At 36.9% G+C, this 22,394-nt stretch overlaps 1 protein-coding gene and 1 pseudogene across 1 annotated transcript; one reads left to right on the top strand and one right to left on the bottom strand.

Moving 5' to 3' along the window:
* The first annotated feature begins 1,636 nt into the window (after positions 1-1,636).
* Positions 1,637-1,817, top strand: LOC121974116 (annotated as a pseudogene).
* A 1,658-nt stretch (positions 1,818-3,475) lies between these two features.
* LOC121970131 lies at positions 3,476-21,967 on the bottom strand. Its single transcript, XM_042520626.1, has 7 exons — positions 21,668-21,967; positions 19,554-19,668; positions 9,060-9,221; positions 7,064-7,110; positions 4,054-4,204; positions 3,767-3,845; positions 3,476-3,701 (listed from the first exon to the last, which is right to left on the bottom strand). Exons 1-7 carry the CDS (start codon positions 21,881-21,883, stop codon positions 3,647-3,649), a joined length of 825 nt encoding a protein of 274 aa, XP_042376560.1. The 5' UTR covers positions 21,884-21,967; the 3' UTR covers positions 3,476-3,646.
* Between the last annotated feature and the right edge of the window lie 427 nt (positions 21,968-22,394).

Below are 22,394 nucleotides of genomic sequence, written 5' to 3'. Positions count from 1 at the left end.
GTTAAAAATGGTAAGATATTCAGACATATGTTTCATAAGATAGACTCAACAATAACGAGTGCAATCATCAATAAACTAAACATAATACCTTGCCCCCCTTTTGTAGAAATGGGAGAGGGTCCCACACATCAATATGGATAAGATCAAATGGAGCAAAAGAAAAAGCAAGACTTTTAGAAAATGGTAAGGCAGAAAATTTAGCCAGTTTACAACCACTGTAATTAGAAATATCAAAACTTTTTAAAGGTCTTAATACTCCTGAAGAAGCTAAAAACTACAAATGAGATACTGAAACATGACCTAAACAAGAGTGCCACAAATAAAAATTAGAAGATGAACGACTCAAATGAAAAAATGATAAATCTACACTCAAAGTTATAACTTCTAGTACTTTGAGTTGATCTAAAACATAGAGTTCTCCTTACCTATGCCCTGTCCCAATTAGCCTCTGAGATTGCGGGTCCTAAACATAACAATTGGATGAAGAAAAATAGACTAGGTATCCAGGCTCACATAATTGACTAACAGAAATAAGATTTAAAGTAAGACTTCAAATATAATAAACATCATTAAGAGATAAACAAGATGTAATAATTGAACCAACACCTACTAATGACATATAAGTACGATCAACCGTCATAATAGATATAGATGAACTTGAAGAAAAAGAAACAAAAGATGATAAATTAGATAACATATTATAGGAGACACCAGAATCCAAAATCTATAAGGATGAAGATATATCTGAAATACTAGACGATGACAAATCTATATGAGAGAAAGATGACATGGCAGAGGGCTGTGAAGGAAGGAACTGTTGAAACTGCTTCAACATATACGAATCAGATTTTCATAAAGCATCTGTATGACTAGACATGATGGCAAAATGAATAATGCTCAAAATAACTAAATTGTAAGGATACATATTTATACGATCCGTAAAACTTGGTGTTAGGACGTCCCATGATCATACGAAAATTTGAAGTAGAAAAGGATATCAGCGTAGAAATCAACAAGATAGGGCGTTGACACCAAAATCGGCAAAAAAAGATGTTGACGCCAAAATCAATAGCACAAGGCATCAACACCGAAATTGACAGAAAAAAACATCGACGCCGAAATCGATAGAAAAGAGTGTCGACGTTGAATTGACAGCATAGAGCTTCAACACTTAAATCGGCAGAAAAGAATATCGACGTTAAAATTGGCAGCACAGGGCATCGATGTCAAAATCGATAGAAAAAAATGTTAGCGCTAAAATTGATAGCAGCAATAAGAGATGACAACGGCAATAGAAAGCAATAACAGGGGTGGCAAAAAATTAGGTCAGAGAAAGAGAGCCGCTTTTATACCATGTAGAAATTAAGAAAAAAACTAGCCATATTATTGAATCCAAAATTGATATTTAGAAATATAGAGTACAAAGTTTTATATAGTTAAATTAAGAAACCATGAACCCTAAATATAAAAGGAAAAAAGATCAAATTGCTCTAAAAGTTATAAATAAATAAATAAATAAATAAATAAATATAATTTAACATTTATAAGGGAGAGTCTGTTACAATAACTTGCTGCTGAGATTCTCGAGCGTCGTCCTATTATTGCACTATTGTATAGATTTAGCACACCCTTCCCAATTTATGGTCGGCTTTTTGCTAAAAATAAGTGTAGTATTTATTCTTATTAGTTTAATATCTGATATAAAGATTTAAATTATTTTTTTTATAAAGGAAAGTCCGTTATCCGCACGTGTTCATGTATTATTTTACACACACAACCAGAGCAGAGTCACATATAGTTTTGGTGGGGCAACTGCCCTACCTTAATTTTTTGTAAGTACTTCTAGAGATATATAAAATTATAAAAATATTAATCTTATCTTACTAAAAAAAAATAAAAGTATGGACAATACTTAAACATTAAAATTATTTTTCATAGGTTAATTTTTTTTCCTCAGATTTTCTTTTTATATTGCCCCATCTGATATAGAAGGTTTAGCTTACATAATGCATGTATACGATAGCTAATTATAAATTAATTATCTAACATTAAGTATAGTCAATGTATGATGGAACATAATCTATGTATTCAGGCAATTTATCACATCACACCTCTGAGATTTATGTTTTTTTAATGCATAGTTCTCATATCATCGTATCATTTTCTCACTTTTTCTTCCAATATTATTTGCCTTGACTTTATTTCTATCGAGAGTAATATAATCCTCAACTTTTTAATATTAAAATACATTCAATATCTAAAAGGAAATCCCCTAAGATATGATACTGAATGAGTAGTCAATTCTCGTCTCAATGAGTGGGGTGTAATGATTAAGCTTTCAAAGCTTTTATAAGAATGAAAGAAAAGTTTCATATTTTTTTTAAAATATATATATATATATATATTTTCTTTCATATTTTTTTTAAAATATATATATATATATATATATATATATATATATATATATATATATATATATATATATATATATATATATATATATTTCTATGTTTAGATGACAAATTCACTTTTGCTAGTTCAAATTAATTTTTATTTTAAAGTATTTATTTTTTGAAAAATTATTTTAAGCTCATTAAAAACTTGACTTTTTCCCTAAAAAAATTAAACTAAAAAAATTTCTTAATCCTTTTCTTATAAGACCACGTTGCATATATTGTATTACTACTCCCCTATCACATTATATTTAGGCTACATTTGGTTAGATGTAATATAATCTTACTTGTAATGTAATTAAATTTGTAATATAATATAATCTTGATTACATTACTACATTTGGTAATGTAATGTATGTAATCAAAAGATTACAAGGACGATTACATTCTTTTGTTTAGTGTTCATTATTTTTTATAAAAAATATAATTCGTATTATTATAAAATGATAAAAATATCCTGCGACTTCTACCAATAGTCGCCGCACCTCTGCCGGATCTTGCGGCAACCAACGGTCATCATCGTTGGCCTCCTCCGTCGACACCCGCCACCGACAACCGGCGACGACGACGATCACCGACGACAGAGGCGGTCGATAGACGACGACCGACGGTGGTGGTCGACGGCGGCGACCGGCGGTGGTGGTCGACGGCGGCCGACGGTGGTAGTCGGCGGCCGACGATCATGGTCGGCGGTGGTCGCCGACGGCCGGTGGTGATCACCGACAGCAACCGGTAGGCGGGGCCGACAGCGGTGGCCAACAGCAGTGGATGGCGACCACGATGGAAAATCAACCTTCAAAAATATTCGTCTCATGACGCGGCCGCTGACAGCCGGCGGTGGTTGCCGACGGTCGACGATGATCACCGGCAACAACCGGTAGGCAGGGCCGACAGCGGTGGCCGACGGCAATGGATGGCGACCACGGTGGAAAATCAACCTTCAAAAATATTCGTCTCATGATCTCTTAACATAGCGGATAGAATTGGCTCGATTAAGTTCTTTCTAAATCCACCCATGGGCATATGATTCAGAATTCCACTAACAACTTTAAAGTGCTTCACAAAGTCAAAATATATCCTAAGAACCTTTCTAAATTATGGCCCATATACAGATTGCAAGCATTCAATTCAAGTATGCCCAAGAAAACAATGCTACAATTTGTCAAGCAATCAACTTAGCTATGGCGTGTGTGCTAGTCATCAACATCATCCTTGCTAGTTTGCAATGAAGCACCTCTAACTCTTGACCTGAAAGAAGCAAAATATCATGAAGATATCGTAACAGAAAGAATCATAAAAAAGGAAAACATTACCTGTTAGGCACAGGAGGACCCCGTGGAACACCTCGGTGATTAATTTTGATGGGTTCAGGCGCTCTGATAGCAGTAATCTCTGCAGCAATCACATCAGCTAAAATTGCTTAAAAGAGTATAAACTGTGTTCTTATAGCTATTAGACCACCTACAAAATATTTGTGATCCTACATTTATCTTGTACCAAAGAGGAAAAAAAAACTAGATTCCTCCAGTATGCTCAAGTAATTTAGGACTCTCAAGAATAATAATTGAGGAAACAAATGCAGTACACAATGGTGTATTACCCAATGGTTGTTGCAATCCAGAATTTGATGTTGTTTCAGAGTTGATGGTTTCAGAATTGGCAAGAATATCGGATGACTTCAGCTTAGGTGTCTTCCGTTTGCTCAGAAATGAAAGGGATTCAAGTTGTTTTTGCAGATTATCACTCCTTTCCTGATTAACATAGGAAAAACATGGCTATTGAGGCATGAACAGTTTGAATTTCCTAAAACAATAAACAACACTTTTGATTGTGTTTTTAATTTTTATACGTTCAAGCTGTAAAATGAAAAGAGCAAGACAAGTCCCATTGTACACTTGAAATGTGAAACTTCAAACACTTAGAATCGAAACATATACACATGTAACAGCTAGTTATGTACGTTCAAGAATGAACATCAACATGATTTGCATGAGCTAATACATGCTAGAATAATAAATTGAAAAATAGCATTCTGATCAATCTCCTATCAGATTCATCAATTGAACTAAATAGTCTAAAATATAATGGTACAGTTGGGACAGGCAATAGAATAATTCTTTATACAAAATAGAATAAAGAATGAATAGCCAAAAAGTATTTATTAGTTTGGTTTATGAAATGAAATAAATAAGGAATAGTTATTCTTATGGTAGGAATGTTCAAAGGAATGCATGAGGAATTAGATTTCACAATGATATATGTATATATATAATCAAGCTAGCCAAACTAGTGAATCTAGTAGCATTAATTAGGCAAGTTGGTTCAGTCTAAATGATAAATGGGGTGCTAGGGTTGGAAATGGAAGTTGGGTTGGTTGGGCCTGACGTTGATTGGGTAGACCAATAACACGAGTTTGGTTATATATAGAGAGAGACTGAGCAACTAACCTAGCGATTGGTGGCCCTATCCTAGCGACCTAAAGGTGAAAATTAGGTCAGGTCGCCCGTGACCTATCCCAAGCTGACCTAGTTTAAGTTGTGCCTGTGTGAAAGAACTGATTGCACTTGGCATGGACCATGAAGGAATGGATTGTGATGTGTCAATCCTGGCTTAGTTCACGAGTCAAACTGGGCTAGGGAGGTTCAGCCGGTGAGAAACAAAGCTGAACACAACATGGACCTAGGCCGAGCAAAACTCGTGTGTTGAGCCCGACCTAAAAATTTAAAAATATAATTTCAAAAACAATAACAAAAGTTTTTAAAAATTTAAATTTTGATTTTTTTATATTTATCTAATTTTTTCCTAATTTTGTCTTTTTTGTTTTTTTTAAATATATTTTTATATTTTTAATATTATTTTTAAAAAATAAGCTTGGTGAGCTTGGGACTAAGCTAGCCAAGGCCTGGGTCAAAAAGAGCTAAAACCCATGTCAGGCATCCCTTACTAATGTCACAGGCTGTCACGTCTTGTGATAAATCATATTGTTGTGCTTGACATGGCATCCTTGGCATGTACACGACTAGCTCGTTTGATGCAATTGGCTAACTCCACCACACAACACACTATGTTGACCAACTCATTTAGCCCACCTAATCAACCTGGCTTGATCTACTAACACGCTCAGCCTATTCGGCTTATTTGGCCTATCTAACATGTCTAGCTTAACTTCATTCGGCTTGACTCGGCTAGCAAATTCTTCTAGCTTGAATTTGTCAGCCCAACTAGCCCAACCAGTCCCTCTAACCTACCCTACTAGTTTGATCCATCCATCCAACCTAATAATCTCTTTGGATCGCTCGACCCAACCAACCCATTTTACGCATCCGACTCAATCAATCAACTTGAGGTTAGAAAAGCTAATTGGGGGACATGGACTAGAAAATCATGTTTTTCCAATATTCCAAAAAGTTTAATTTGAAGTAATTCAATGCCCCATCTTTTCAACTCCAGGATGAAATCCAAGGAGTACTATTATTAAATTATATTTTTCAGTAGAAAATCATAGAAAAATTATTTTACAACCAAGTCAACTAAGTTTAATGGTTATTGTCAAGTAGCAGGGGATATACTTTAAAATGTTTTTAAATTTCGTTAATAAAAATTGAAATGTAAAAGCTGGCTCGAAACAAAACCAGAGGTTGGACTGTGGACTGTATTTAGGTATTCACCCACTGAACAATAGCAAAGGCTTTTCTAATCAAAGGATCATGTAGTAGAGTCATTCTTATCAACAGTCTGGCAACTCTTTGGTGTCAACTGAACTATGCATTAAAAAAATAAATAATTGAAAAGAAAATCCGATTTAGCCTCAAGAGCAAGGTGGGCTTATAGAATGCTATTAGGAGGCAAGCTCAACAGTGGCATTTGGATTTCAGACCAACCTATGGCAGGAACGTAGAAACAGAGTAACGTAAAACAATCAAAGAATATATCCTCCAGGGTGTTGTCACTCCTGCAGCCTCATTACCCTCGTCATAGAGTGTGAGAGACAATGATTATATCCTCTTAAACTACATTTCACCCATGCCTACGTTGTTAGCCAACATGAATAAGTGTCAAATGCCAAGACTCACCAAATATGGCGACATGGGTATACAGGCATCTACACTAGGATGGAAATGTATATAAGATATGGAATCTTAATTTCCCCTTGGTAAAACAGATAAAAACATTGGCAAAAGCTAAGTAGGTAGGACAAACTTTGAAGCATACAACAAAGGACCTCATGGAGTCCAAGATGAAGATCTTTAGTATGTAACACCAAAACATGTCCAAACTTGAAGAAAAAATATCATGCACCCCATAGATTCAACAATTTGGCAAATAATGAGGCAAAAAGATAATACTAATCAAAATTTACCAGAAAATAATGGTGTTAGTTTGAAGATTGAGAAAAAAACTATTAACTCTTCACCAAATACTAGAGATCTCTAATCCTACAACCTAAGAACATAGGCAATTCCATGAACCTGTAGATTATTCAGTCAGTGGCAACTCTATAACTTAAGGTAGTGGAGTGCTGAACTGTTTATAAAGGAATAATTCTACACATATTAGTCAAAAATAAAATAAAATCTCTGCAAGTAAACAAATTCTAACAGGTGGCCTACCCTCTCTGAAGATAGGGATCCCATTAACCGTGAAATGTGTTCTTGCTCTAGAATATAGAAAAGAGAGTATCAGAAGATTATTACAGAATTAAAAAAACAAATGCACAGTGAAATTAAGCAGAATCTCTGCACTTCTATGGACGTTCACAAATAACATCAAATTAATGAAATAAAAAAATTTATGCTCTAAACAAATTTCCATTTAGTATAATACTTCCAGTTTCCACCACAAAGATCATTTAAAATGTTTGACAATATGCAACTGACATTTACATACCACTTCCGAATGGTAAAGAAAGCCAAGGAAAACAAAATTTAATCTAAACGGCGATATAGCCATTGCATAAAGTTTAAAGCAGAATATGATCCATATAGCTATTCTTAAATGATTGAGACGCATTGTTGTTCTTGTCCTTATTGTATTTACTTGGGCTTGTTAACTGCAATTAGCTTGGCAATGGAATGCAAACCAGTTTGTTAGCAACACAAAGGAGACTAACCCAAACAATATAGATATTGTGTTTCTAGTGCAGGAGGTGGCGGAGGAGCCAAAAGAAGTTGTGATGCTCTTAAGATCTACTACACTAATAACCATATCACCAAATACATGTAGATCTACCACTGTCCAAATTTCGATTTTTTGGTCTATGCTTTCACAAAGATGGTCTCTTGTATTAGATCAAGATGCTACTTACAGCAACTGATGATGGGTAGATTATTGAAGATGAGCTCCGCAACCTAGCAATCAACACATTCCTACAAATTCAAGAAACAAAAAAGAAGCTAGAATACACTCTGTATAATCCCCTGACGATTTCTATACAACCTATGTATATATTAAATGCATTTATCATCAAAATCATCTTTCAGTTCAATATTGTGTAGGGGAATGCATCAAAGTATAGTTGTTAATTGTACCGATTGGGTAATATATTTCCTGTTCGCTGATTACCCGCTACAAAGTTTGGGTAAGATATTGCAATGTTATACAAAATGGCTTATCTGTGGAATTTTACAAAATTATTGTTATCAAGGAATCACAGAATCTTCCAATCTTATGAGTTAACATGATGCCTTTAGTGCTCTAAGAGTATAGTGAGTTCTCAAATGGTACATGTGCTTTGAATAAGTGGCTACCTCTTAGAAAGAACTTGTCCTATTCTCTTTGGTTACCATACTTATATCGTCATCAATAATCAGCATCAATCTATTGTACTGCCATGAGATTTAAACAAACACATTGCATCTATGTAGGGATGGTAATTCGTGGCTTGTCGAGTTAATTGTGTCATAAACGGGTTATGTCATTTGGATCATAAAAAACAATATAAGTTAATGCAAAATGATTATAAATGTACTAGAAAATAATTTCATAAAGTGTAAGATTAAGTAACCTCTTGAAAGAATTTAAGTTATATTGCATAAAAGTTATTAATATTTTTTAAATGAATTATTTTAGAAACAGGACAATTTGTATCCACCCATTTATGTATTCAGGTTGTCTCGTATCACTTTCATATTTTATTTCTACTAATCATGTTCAAGGCCAGGTTGGATTGTGTAACAAGGTTGTATTTAATATTGTCATATTGAGTTATATCAACAAGAATCACACTCAAAGAAACTTTTGTGAGCTTACTTCAAAAGAGGAAATTCTTAGATGACGAAACAGGTGGAAGTTTACATTATTAGTGACGTCAAACCTCAAAGACTACAACCATTACAAAAATAGCATCAGAACTAAAGAATAAAGGATGAGCTTCCAAACAAGAAAATATACAAAAATTAAGGGATCAAAAAACTAAAATATTAAAAATTAAGTAAATCATATAGAAGACTAAAAAAACACATAAAATTTGTTTTAAAAAGGAAAATAATCACACTTTTAGTTTAATAATGGATAAATTAATATCTCTGTAGAATAATATGCAAGTTAATAAAGTTACGAAAGAACTATACAATAGGAAAGTTGATGCTGAAGTTGTTGAGAATACACCTTTTAGGGCATCACTATTTTTCTTCTTGAATGCATTGAAAAGTGATAGAGACAATTTTGCTATTGCATCGATAGCTTGATCATTTGAGATTTTGCTGAGAGATAAAGATATGCGAGGCAATCCCTTTGACTTGAAAGCTATCATGTTCGCATGATCGATCCCTGAATCATCATAAGTTTGTTAATGACATGCACTGCAGTCTAAAAGGCATCATCTTGCAAGAAAGGATTTCCTAAGGTCTAGAATAAAAAAGATGAAATATTTTTCACTATTATTACACCTTTGGAGAAAGAAAGATGAAAAAAAATGAAATCAAAATATTCTAAGTTTGCTTGACCCAACAATAGCTTAGCAGCTAAATCTTCATTTTATGCTTCCAAGCAAGGAACTACTAAGGAATTGTTATATATGATGTGTTTTACCATTAGAAGACATTACTGCCATTGTTGAAATAATGACCACCGACATAGTATGATGTAAATGGATGATTCATGTGCTATGCAAGAAACAAGTTGGACTGCTGAAGATCTAACTTTTGGTTACCACTTCATACTGTGAGGATAGAACATAAATTACTCCTCTGCCCCTATTCTTGATGGTATCCCCATTATTAGAATTTGGCACAACATTGATTAAAGTGCTTGTGGGGTGTGAACTTTGGAAAAAAAAATGAAATTTTCTACAATCTTATTTCAGATGCATTTGCTGTCTTAGCCTTCACTTCAAATTCAAGCATTCAGAGACACATTGTCATAACACAACCATTCCACTGAAATTACTAGGAGCATTATTAGCTCTTGTTTTCCTATATTTTAATGTTGATTCACCATATCACCGTCTAAAACAATTTAAAAGACATTTACTTGAAAACTTAAATAAGAAAAAAATCAACTTCAACAGATGGTGTTAGTCCCAACTATTTAGGATATTACTAACAATATATAGATCATCATGAGTTTTCTTTGATTTTCTAATCCTCACACCTTCAACAAATCCATTGTCTTGGTCAACTAGAATTCCATTTGTCATCTTTGAATATGTTCATACAACTTTAACCTATTCAATTTATCATCAATTAGAACTAACATAATTGTCTTGAATAATAATATTTTTAAATTTTCTTTTCTAGTAATCTCACATGTACAAATGCACCATTCTCATCTTTAGTAAATTGAACAAAAATTTTATAATTACATATTTATGTTTTTTGGCACAGTTAGAACTATAGATTTCAAGTTAAATAAAATCAAAACTAAATATATGAAATATAGTTTTGGTAATAAGAAAAGAATCAAGAAAAAATTAAGATGGGAGGTAACAAAAATCTTGCAAAGAACAGCTATACATATAATGAATATTCAGCAATGAGAACATATTGATGAATGAAGATATCATACAATAGGATTAAAAATGGACAGAAAGTTTAAGTAACTTTTTAGGCTTTTGCAATTATCATGTGCACTAAAAGAATTTTTTTTATAAAACTATGATACATCTATCATACTTTATATATTAGTCATGGACAATTGGGAAATACCATGTACATATAATAATATAATAATAATTATTATTATTATATTGCAGAGATGAAAATATTAAGATGGATGCATAAGGTAACTAGAGGGGAAGAATGCTAACATCTAAGAGATATTAGGTGTAGCTTGAATAAATGATAAAATGAAAAAAATGACATGGGATAACCATGTTCAAAGGTGACAAATAGATTATATAGTTAGAAGAGCAGAATTGTAGAATGAATGGTGTAAAGGGTAAAGGGAGACCATATAAAAAATTAATTAGCACAATAAAAATAAATAAATAAATAGTTCGAATATTACTAGCGATACGACATGAGCATCTTGTATAGAACTTAATGGAGGCAAAAGATCCTCAAATAGTTAGAACAAATAAGACTTAGAGATAGGTTTATGGTGTCCAAGTGAGATGTCAACAGATCTCTATTTATAGTGTCTAATCCCAAGGTTGAAAATTTGGAGTTTTGACCACAACAAGATGATTTTGGTATTGTGTCAGAGTGCCAACACATGGAGCTGATGGCAAATCATAGGCAGAGAGAAGAAGAAACTGCATTTGTCAAGGAGCTATTTTCTAGCTTCTTCCTCGATTGACAAAAGTTACTCAACTTCTAGACTTCCAAAATTGTTCATTTGGGCTTCACAAAGTTGTTTACGAGATTATGAAAATCCTAAGGTTGAATCACTAGTTGTGCAATCCTTATGGAGCTTTTTGCTGAGTTGTTGCAGTCCTTGCGAAGCTATACCATGTCATTGTAGAGCTTGAAGAAGCTCCTTTGTTTGCAGAAATGTTAAAATTTGTAAAGCTATTCAAAGGTGTCGTAGAGGAGAAATACCTTTGAATCCTCTCCCTTGCAAAAGATTCATATAAGTTTTATATTTATAAATAACGAAAATTACTTGAATTTGCCTTGACACATGCGGAAACGAGCCAAGTGTCAGCAGTACAATACTCATTTGCATGATCGGCATTGGCAACTAAAGAGATTGTTGGTGCTGATCATTATTGACTTTTAATTATTTACACATTCAACTGTCACCCGAACACAAAACTTTAAATCAATTTATTTGTCGAAATATGTAAAATGTGTTGGTGATCTTGTGGCCGGCTAGAAGGGGGGTTAAATAGACAACACCCCCAATTGATTGCTTCCTACACTTGTTAGTTTGCACAGCGGAATAATACAAAACAAACAAGCTAAAGACTAAGAAAGAAATGAGAAAACCACTACACGTTGTTTAACGTGGTTCGGAGATAAGGCTCCTACTCCACGACTGTCCGTAAGGTGGACAATCCCGATCCATCGGTGGATGACTCCCCAGCAAACTCCGGCTAGCTCACGTAGTTTCTTATGGGTGGAGAAACCTCACCACAACTTTCACAAGAACACTTGCGACGTTAGGGCACAGCTAGACTACTAATAAGAGTTAATCACTTCTATTTCATCAAGCTTAACCAAGCTCCAAATCCTTGGCTATATAGACCACGGGTTGGAAAATCCTGTCTACCAGTCGACTGGTCCTCTGTGGATATTCGATCGTTACAACCCAACGGCTCGATACCAATCAACTGATGAAAGTACCAATCGACTGCTCCACACTGGCCGAGCGAACAGAAACATTCTGTTACCTGAGTATAGTCTCTCAGCACTTGGATCCTCGCCCTTACAACTCACTTGACGCTTCTTTGCAGCCTTGATCTCTTGTCTTCAAGACTTCCTTTAGCTCTCGTCCCTCGAATGTATCCAAGCCCGCAGCTCATCCCAATGTCATCATTCGCGTATGCCTCGAAGTCGCTTCTCTCGGCCCTTGTCCTTGCTGCATTGTCCACGGTCTCTCGGATGCTCCATCCTTCACCGGACCCGAAGCCATCAATCTATGTGTATCTGCAAACCTGCACACTCACATACATATATCAAATACAAGGGTGAATGTAACTTAAACCCTTTGCCCAAACACCAAAACACATGGTCGCACGGATAACAATCTCCCACTTTTTGATGTTTGACAATATGTTTAAGTTAAGGAAAACATAATAGCAAAACAATATGCTAAAAACAATGGACTTACATTGCAAGGATACACACTTGGACTTACACCGCCGAATGGACTTACGTTGCCAAGGCAACACACTTGGACTTACACTGGTGAATGGACTTACGTTGCCAAGGCTACATACTTGGACTTACACCACCGAAACAAAAATGCAAACATGCATTGAAACCTATCGCAAGGCTCCCCCTACACCTATGCTCCCCATTGAGCTAGGAATTTTACCACAGGGTTATTTAAGAACCTATCACAAGGCTCCCCCTACACTTATGCTCCCCATTGAGCTAGGAATTTTACCAAATGCAAAGGCATTTAAGATTTTCCTAACTAAACCTCTCTTCTCCCCTTTTGCCTAATATCAAAAAGCTCCAACAATATCCCAATTGTCGGAAACTTGATCACCAACTGATCCTAAACTCATGTATTTATCCCCCATGATCTCATACATCTAAACGAGCTGACCCGATCAAAATTCAGTGCTGAAAATAATTTCAGACTGGTATCAGTTGATTGCTAGAAGCACCAGTCGACTACCCTTATCGAAACAAACTCACAGAACCATTCTATGTTCAATAAACACTGTTGTTGTGAGAAGCAAGGGTAGATAGGTCTTTTTATCTTTTGTTAATAAGTTGATTCTTAGGGTTGTATGGCTATATAAACATATGTAATTCGACTGGAAATGGATGAATCTTTAAACTCTTTTATTACAACATGGTATCAGAGCAACCCTAACCCTAGTGGCGCCGCACCCTTCTTTCTCTTGACGCCGCCTCATCTTCTTTCTCTCGAGTTCTTTATTTCTCCCCGCCGAACAGCCTTCCATTCCTCCTGTCGTCGACCAGCTGCTGCCTGGTCCACCGAGAAGGAGAAACTGCAGCGTAAATCCAACGCCCTCTTTCTCTTCTTCTCGATCTCTCCTCTGATCGAAGCCGACCTCTCTTTTTTTTCCCCGCTTCCTTCTCGATTCTCTCTTGCGAGCGACTCAACGCCGACGGGGGATACTCGGAGTCGCCGGGACGGATCGATCTTGGAGCGTGGAGGAGGGACAGCACCGATCACCACAGAACAGCAACGGCGACGCCCTCGCGACTTCCTCCAGCGGCGACGTCTCTTCTGCTGCTCGCTACTTCTTACAGCGGCGTCTAGGGTACAGCGGCGGCGTTTTTTCTTCCTTCTTCATCTCGCGACGCTGCCCAATCTCTTCATCTCTGCTGGCGGCAGTTCCTCTTCTGATCTCCTTGTGTGGCGCAGGCGGCTATTTCTCGAAGCTGTGATTTCTCTAGCATCTGTTTTGTAGTGATTTCTCTAGCATTCTTTTTTTTGTAAGTGTAATGGCGGATAACGCTAGTGAAACCTCGGGGATTTCTGCGAATCCTATGGCGTCTTCAGGACAGGTACAATCATTTTTCACAATGGCAGGCACAGGAGGGCCCGGTCTTTAGATAGTATCAGAAAAATTGTCCGAGACAAATTATGCATCCTGGGCAGTTGCCATTGAACTTTATGTCAAAGGGCATGATAAACTTGATATTCTTCACGGCTCTAAAGTGAAACCAGATGAAAAGGATCCTAGCTTTCGCACTTGGCGGCGTGACAATATTCAATTAATGACTTGGATACTTAACTCTGTTAGTTCTGGCATCAAACAAGTCATTCTTCATAACAAAACAGCGTATGACATGTGGAAGACATTGGAGCAGATGTATGGACGTCGACATGATATGCTGCGTACTTATCAGCTCAGCAGTCAAATTTTCAAACTTGAACAAGGTTCTATGTCAGTCACCAATTATTTTGCTACTCTGAAGGGGCTGTGGGACGAGTTTGACTACTACCGGATGGAAAACTGGAGTTCCACTGATGATCATCAGAGATATTTAAAGCTTCTGGAAAAAGACAGAATTATTAAATTTTTGGATGGACTTAATGCAGAGTTTGAAAATTTAAAAGGGCAAATCCTTGGTCTTGATCCTACTCCCTCTCTAGAACAAGTTTACTACAAAATTCTCAGTGAAGAAGGTAGAAGAAGGACGATGAACAACAAGGGGATTTCCACGATAAGCCCTCTGATTGGGGAGACCTCCGTCTTTATTGGTTCTGCAAACAAGTTCCGACCTGGGGGAACTAAAGGACGTGGAGACAGATTTTGTCGGCACTGCAAGAGGACTAATCATGATTCAGATTTCTGTTGGGAAAAATATCCAAAAAAGAAACCTGAAAAATTTAAACATAATGCTAAGAAGGCTCCTAATAGTGGTAATATTGCTATCCAAAAGTTAGAAAATGATTCACAGTCTTCACCAGATATTATTACTTACAAACGACGACGACACAAGCAAGGACCTACTATTGATCGGCTAGTTGAATCGGATGCTCCGGCTCCTGATCCTGATCCTGTGAAGCAGTTATCCTCATCAGTTGAGTCAACCGCACCTCAAAATATGAATGAGCTGAACCTTCCTATTGCTGTTAGGAAGGGTGTCAGGTCATGTACTCAACATCCTATCTCCAACCACGTTTCATATTCTCGTTTGTCTCCTTCATATCATGTATTTGTTTCACAGTTATCAAATCACGCTATACCTTCTTCCTATTATGAAGCTGTAAGGGATTCAAGGTGGCAGGAAGCAATGAATGAAGAAATGGAGGCTCTCAACAGAAATGGTACTTGGGAATTAGTTGATCCCCCAAAGGGGAAAAACTTGGTTGGTTCTAAATGGGTCTATGCTATCAAGTATAATTCAGAGGGTGAAGTGATCAGATATAAAGCCAGACTTGTTGCCAAGGGATTCACCCAAACATATGGGGTGGATTACTTGGAAACTTTCGCACCAGTTGCAAAGCTGAACTCGGTCAGGGTAATTCTTTCTCTTGCTGCTCAATATGATTGGCCTCTATTTCAGTTAGATGTTAAAAATGTCTTCTTAAATGGTGACCTTTATGAAGAAGTATACATGTTACCACCTCCTGGAATTGAAACAAAAGGAAAGGTTTGCAAGCTAAGAAAAGCTTTGTATGGGCTTAAACAATCTCCCAGAGCATGGTTTGATAGGTTTTGCAAAGTCATGATATTGTTTGGCTTTAAACAAGGGAATGCTGATCATACACTCTTTATAAAAAAGAAAGAGGACAGAACTACCATTCTTTTGGTTTATGTTGATGATATGTTTACAAAAGCTATACCCCAAGCTGTGTTCAACTCCTCTCTTAGCAAGTTGAACATGTTTGATATATATGTTCAACTTGAGGGGGAGTGTTGTGAGAAGTAAGGGTAGATAGGTCTTTTTATCTTTTGTTAATAAGTTGATTCTTAGGGTTGTATGGCTATATAAACATATGTAATTCGACTGGAAATGGATGAATCTTTAAACTCTTTTATTACAACAACTGTTACCAGTCGACTGGTAACTGTACCAATCGACTGACACCTTGATTTTAGCCCAAACAACATTCTGAACCTAATTTCAGAAATACATAAAAAATTCCACAGACATCCAAAAATCTCCAAATTTTGCGAGATGTCTATTTTACCCATGTCTACTTAGGAAAAATACATCTAAAAATGTATCTATCACCAATCTCAAGATCGACACAAAACCCAAAACTAACTAAATGATTTAATTGAATCTTGACCTAAAGTCCTAATTTTGGCTTCCTCTTGATGTATTTAGTCATAACAAACCACAATGCATCCCTAGCATTGGTTTATATAGCATCTATACATCCAAAACCAATTATTATGCAATATGACTCTAATGTCATATTTCCTTGCATGAAACACAACCCATATGTGCTAATTCCCTATATTTGAGACTCAAGTCTGTCTCCAAACCATTTGGCACACTCCATGACTCCTCTAGACTCTGAAGTAAAACCCACTTGAGATTTATTTACCATGGGTCCCAAATTGACTCTTTGATCTCCCCCTAGAGTTCTTAACCTTCGTCACCTTCCTAGGTGACTCATCCACAATTGCTAGGTCACATCGGTGCACCTCGGGTGACATTTGTCCTACAAACTTAACCTTTTTAACCTTGGACACCTTGTCCTTAGTTATTTTCTTCTTACCTTTAAATAACTTTCCCTTGCCATTTATTGACTTCTCCTTACTATAGTCAGTCATATGCAATCCTAACATAAGACTTTCCCTTAGCCTTGGAGACATTAGATCGGTACCCTAAACCCGATCTATCATTGTTGGGTCTTTGGCTACCAGCACCATACTTAACCCTCTAGATCCAACCGTGAATCTAGCTAGGGTTTTCTCCAAACTATCAACTTTGCCTTTAAAACTTGATTTTCCCTTTCTAGGTTCCTAAACCTAGAGTCAACATGTCCACCATGGACATTCCTAGACCTGCCTATTTTTTTAGGCATGTGTCTCCCTTCTTGGAATTTTTGCCTAGGTTCTCCTTAGGTCTATCATTTCTAGATTTATCATGAATGGATCTCCTAGGGTTACGACCTACATTTACCCTATTTCTATCATGATATCCAAATCCGAAATTTTGCATGGGTAAATAATGGAATTATTTCTAACATGCATGGAAGAATTTAAATTTGAATTAACCTTTAAGTTAGGATATACCTCCCTTATCCTTGAAGCTTCCCTTAACTTGAGTTTTTCTTCTTCTTCTCCCATTTCTTCAATTGCTCCAACTTCTCGAGCTCTTTCTTCTTTGGGCATTTTGTGTGGTAGTGTCTCATCTCACCACACGTGAAGCATCTAATATGCTTCTTCTTTTTCTTCTTCCTACAACTCAAATTAGATTCTAAAGGAATTGAATTGAGTTTAGGAGTTACCTCTTTCTCGCCCAATGGACACCTACTCTTGTAGTGTCACTTCTCATTGCACCCAAAGCAAGTGATGTGATCCTTTGACTTCACTTCGGTGGAGGTGCTTGCAAGGTTGACTTCCAAGACTTCCTCTTCACTTGTCTTGGACTCTTTTTCAACCCTTGAGGATGTTGATGATACTTTCTCATCTTTCTTTTCCTCGGATGTGATCGAATTCACTTCCTCTTCCTCTTTTGATGTTGAATTGGTCTCCACATCCGATTGGTCCTTCTCCTCCTCTTGGACCACTTCATCCCTTTATTCGAATTTTTCTTCCTCTTGTGTAGGCATATGTTCTCTGCCTAGAACTTTCTTTACCTTGCTCCACAAATAGTGGACATTCTCGTATTCACTTACACGACTCATCACATCATTAGGCAAAATATCAATCAAAATAGATATTACCTTATCATTTGCCTTTGATCGTGAGGTTTGCTCCTCCGTCCGATGACGTGGTCGGAGTCTCTTCCCTTTCTTGTCTCTTAGGACTTTGAATGGATCCTTGACCACCATCATGGTGTCCCAATCCGTATTGAAGAAGACCTCCATCTTCATCATCCAATACGCGGTGTCCCATAAGCCTCCTCCTTCAAACTTTGGAGATGCTATCAAGTCGACCATCTTCTTACTTCCTCGACGATTAGTCCGAAGGAGAGCGTCCTCGCTTTGATACCATTTGTTGGTGATCTTGTGGCCGGCTAGAAGGGGATTGAATAGACCCCCCCTCAATTGATTGCTTTCTACACTTCTTAGTTTGCGCAGCGGAATAATACAAAACAAACAAGCTAAAGACTAAGAAAGGAATGAGCAAACCAGTACACGTTGTTTAATGTAGTTCGGAGATAAGGCTCCTACTCTACGACTGCCCGTAAGATGGACGACCTGATCCTTCGGTGGATGACTCCTCGGCAAACTCTGACTAGCTCACATAGCTCCTTGTGGATGAAAAAATCTCACCACAACTCCCACAAGAACACTTGAGACGTTAGGGCACAGGTAGATTACTAATAGGGGTTAACCACCTCTATTTCGTCAACCTTAACCAAGCTCCAAAGCCTTGGTTATATAGGCCACGGGTTGGAAAATCTCACCTACCAGTGGTGAAAGTGTCAATCAATTGCCCTTTGTGGAGATTCGACCGTTACAATCCAACGGCTAGATACGACTGGTGAAAATACCAGTCGACTGCTCCACACTGATCAAGCGAACAGAAACATTTTGTTCGCTCCTAGTCGACTGCCCAGTTGATTGTACAGTCTGTACCAATCGACTGATATTTCCATCAATTGACTGGTACCCCGAGTACAATTTCTCAACACTCAGACCCTCACCCTTACGACTCACTTGACGCTTCTTTGCAGCCTTGACCTCTTGCCTTCAAGCCTACTTCCTTTGCCTCTCGTCCCTCGGATGCATCCAAGCCTGCGGCTCGTTCCAATGTCATCCTTCGCGTATGCCTCAAAGTCGCTTCCCTCGACACTTGTCCTTGCTGCATTGTCCCTGGTCCCTCGGATGCTCCATCCTTCACCGGACCTGAAGCCATCAAGCTGAGTCATATGTGTATCCTACAAACCTGCACACTCACATACACATATCAAATACAAGGATGAACCTAACTTAAACACTTTGCCCAAACACTAAAACACATGGTCGCACGGACCATTAGGATTGCTCCAATAAAATTAACCCAAGAAGAATATCTACTATAACAAGTATTGCATTCTGTTTGTTTGTTTGGAGATAAACAAGCTTAAAAATGAAGGGATATTGAAGATTTTCAAAAGTATCAGGTTGGCATCTATCATCCAAGTATTTAAGATGGGAAGAACATATTTTTTAAATTTATAGCTACAGTAAAGAGATACAAATAACAAATGTTGCACATTAAGTGGTAGCAACGTAATTGACTTCTGTAAAAGGCAATTGAAATATAACAAGGGGCAGAAATTTATGCTTAGCTCTCAAATGATGCTTTCTATAGATTTACAATAGATTTATGCAGTGAAATATCACACCACAACTTGGAATTTATACACAACAATAATTGTGAAAGGTAGGAAAGTTCACCAGAGTCTCTGTTATGTGAAGAACCCAAAATAAGCTTTACATTTCCATAAGACAGAGAAGAATTGAGGTAATCAATAAATTCAGACCATGAGCCACCAATCCCAATGTCATCTCTCTAGCAAATAAGAATATATGAGCTTTACTAAAAACAACCAAGAAAATAGCGCAAAAGAACACAAAGGGAAAAAAAAAGTTGCATGCTTATCTTGTTGGACAAAATATGTGATCAGAAAGGATTTTCATAAATCAGAATAACCCCTATACCACTCCACTCCACTCCACCCACCCACCACCACCACTCCATTCCCAAAAATGAAGTTAGAAAACTAGGAATAACTATTAGTTAAGGTGATCCAGAGAGCGTAGACATTCATAAAGTACTCCTTTGGTGAGAACGTATGGCTATAAAAACGAAACACTTGCAGCTTATGCCATTGTAATCATGTCTTCCCATTTATAAAGAGCACCAAACAACACATAAGAGCTACCTGCATAGACTAAAATCTTGTTCCACCTCGCTTCAGAATTGAGCAAAATGTACAATTTTATGCTTTTGTTGAGACTTAAAATGGTGTCAAAACACCAGATTCAGCTCAACATAAAACAAGATCTCAAAAAAGGTAAACATAGGGTAGGAAAGTGGTAAAGGAGGGCACAAAGGCTCAGCCTATGAGCTTGGTGATAGAAAAACAACATCGAGCATAATTGATGCAATAAACAATCAAATATAATATTTTTGGAAAAAAGGTCCAATATAATAAATCAATTCATGGTTCAATTTTAAACTTAGAATAATTTAACTATTACTTGAACTATTTCAAGCAAACCAAGAATTTTTAATCTCTTACGAATCTGAGCTGTAAGGCCAATAAAAGAGGCCACTTATTTTTTTTCATGCACTTTAATCAATGCCACATACATACAGCTCATGTGATACTTCTGCATTCTCTTCCTTGGTTAACTTTGTCTGCCTTACATACATCATTCCCATCCACCAGCACAAAGATATCCTTGTTATTCACTTTTTCATCATAACCATCTCTGAGCCACTTATTATCTTTCACCTCTATGTCATAAAGGAAAAGGTTGAAATCATGTGCAAGAGAGAATTCAGTGATCCAGTGCAGCACCAGTTGCAAAATTGCCAGGAAATAGAAATCATATGGTGCCAAAAATGTAATCTCTAGGACAACACCAATTCCAAGAAGCAAAATTTGGGATCCAATGCAACAAATTCAACGCAATGTAGATTGGAGGAGTTGCAAGAGAGAAAAATCCAAATGCAAATTATCATCGATTGATTGAGATCCAGATACTTAGCAATTTCAGCAGTAAATAGGCCGCATCACCTTAAACATAAATAGGAGGAGCCTCGATGAAGAGTGAGGTCGTGACAGAAGAGAAGTCGGTTACCAGCAAAGTGGGGAAATGCATAATTTCAAGGAACTATAGAACCAGAGGAAAAAGAGAATTGCTATTACTTGATAATTGAGTTTGAATCATCAAGGATTTCAACAAGATTGAGCTAAAGGGCCAGAGCCAAAACAATAAAAGCCACGTCCATGCGTGTGGAGGAAAGAAACAAGGAATAGGACTAGAAGTTGAATGGATCTCCAAGTGTTGGTCGGTAATGGACTCATGTTCAGGAAGAGTGGGTGGCTAACCGTGCTAGGAGATCCATTAAAGGTGAGTTGAATGGCAAGTTATGGCAAAAACAAAATGGCAGAGACGGATGTGGAGCTATCAATCTTAAACCCTGGGCATGTGCCAACTTGTTAATTTAACCAAATGAATAAGGTATTCTAACTTAAAAAGGAAGAAACTTCAATAAAAATAAGTCAACTGATCAACAGAAAGCTAAAGACTTTTCAGAGATGCATCCATGACATACATTAGTTGCAGAATATAAGCTACACTCACACGGAGATAGATGCATATACAAATAGCACATCGGATTAAACAATAACAAATTACCTGTTAAAATTGGATGTGCAATAAAAACTGAAGAACATATAAAACTATTCGTGAGAGCTCGAATATGATACACAATAGATAAGATGAACGTTGAATACAGATCATCTAAAAGGAACTCATAACCAAAATGCGATTCTTACGAGGTCCTCTAGGTCATGCGCAGTGAACAAGCGGGAAAAGGTGTGGGAGTGGAAGTCGGTGGCGACGACCTCGAGGCAAGAGGGATCGGGGTAGTGGGCGTAGAAGAGGAAAGGGCGGGCCGCAGCGGCAGCCAAAGGAGACGTCTCCGCATCGCACTCCGGCGTGGCTTCCCCGAAGACTGCATCGAAATCTTCTAGTCCTTTCTTCGACGCCATTAGATCGAAGCGGCAGAGGGCGGAAGACTTGGAAGGGCAGCACCGACTCCGATCACACGTATGCAAGTATTTTCTGCTTAGGAATTTAGAAGAGAATTTCATTTCGTTTGCACTTTTCATTTCGCTCCTCAATTTTTGGCTAGATATACTTACCGCCCCAGGTTTTACGATAATTTAAAATTTGAATATAAAATTTTATTTATTTATTTATTTTTGATACGTAAGATAAATTATATTAAGAATCCAATTTGGATCTTTATGAACATCCTATCAAAACTATATACCACTCCTTTAATATTATATCGATTAGTAGATTATCAAATAAGATATATAAGACAGTCAAATTCATCATCCTGGTAATATATCCTGAATCTCTAATATCTTTTTTGAAACATCTGCCTCACAGTGCTCATCTCCTGCTGAATGCCTAGCTAAATGCGCCTTTTAGTCCATATGATCTTATTAACTAACCAATTGAGGAAGAGATGATCACGTGTATTATCCTTCTCAT

This window comes from Zingiber officinale, chromosome 4A (assembly GCF_018446385.1).
Source record: "Zingiber officinale cultivar Zhangliang chromosome 4A, Zo_v1.1, whole genome shotgun sequence".
In the NCBI taxonomy this organism is placed as follows: domain Eukaryota; kingdom Viridiplantae; phylum Streptophyta; class Magnoliopsida; order Zingiberales; family Zingiberaceae; genus Zingiber; species Zingiber officinale.
The sequence above is the reverse complement of the archived record's forward strand: the minus strand, read 5'-3'. Positions and strand labels throughout refer to the sequence as shown.

Coding starts and splice junctions, on each gene's coding strand:
- LOC121970131 (XM_042520626.1), bottom strand. CDS start 21,883: ATGGCGTCGAAGAAAGGACTAGAAGATTTCGATGCAGTCTTCGGGGAA. Junction 9,222..19,553: donor TTCACATAACAGAGACTCTG/GTGAACTTTCCT, acceptor ATGATGATTCAG/GGATCGATCATGCGAACATG. Junction 7,111..9,059: donor AAATAGTGATGCCCTAAAAG/GTGTATTCTCAA, acceptor TCTATATTCTAG/AGCAAGAACACATTTCACGG.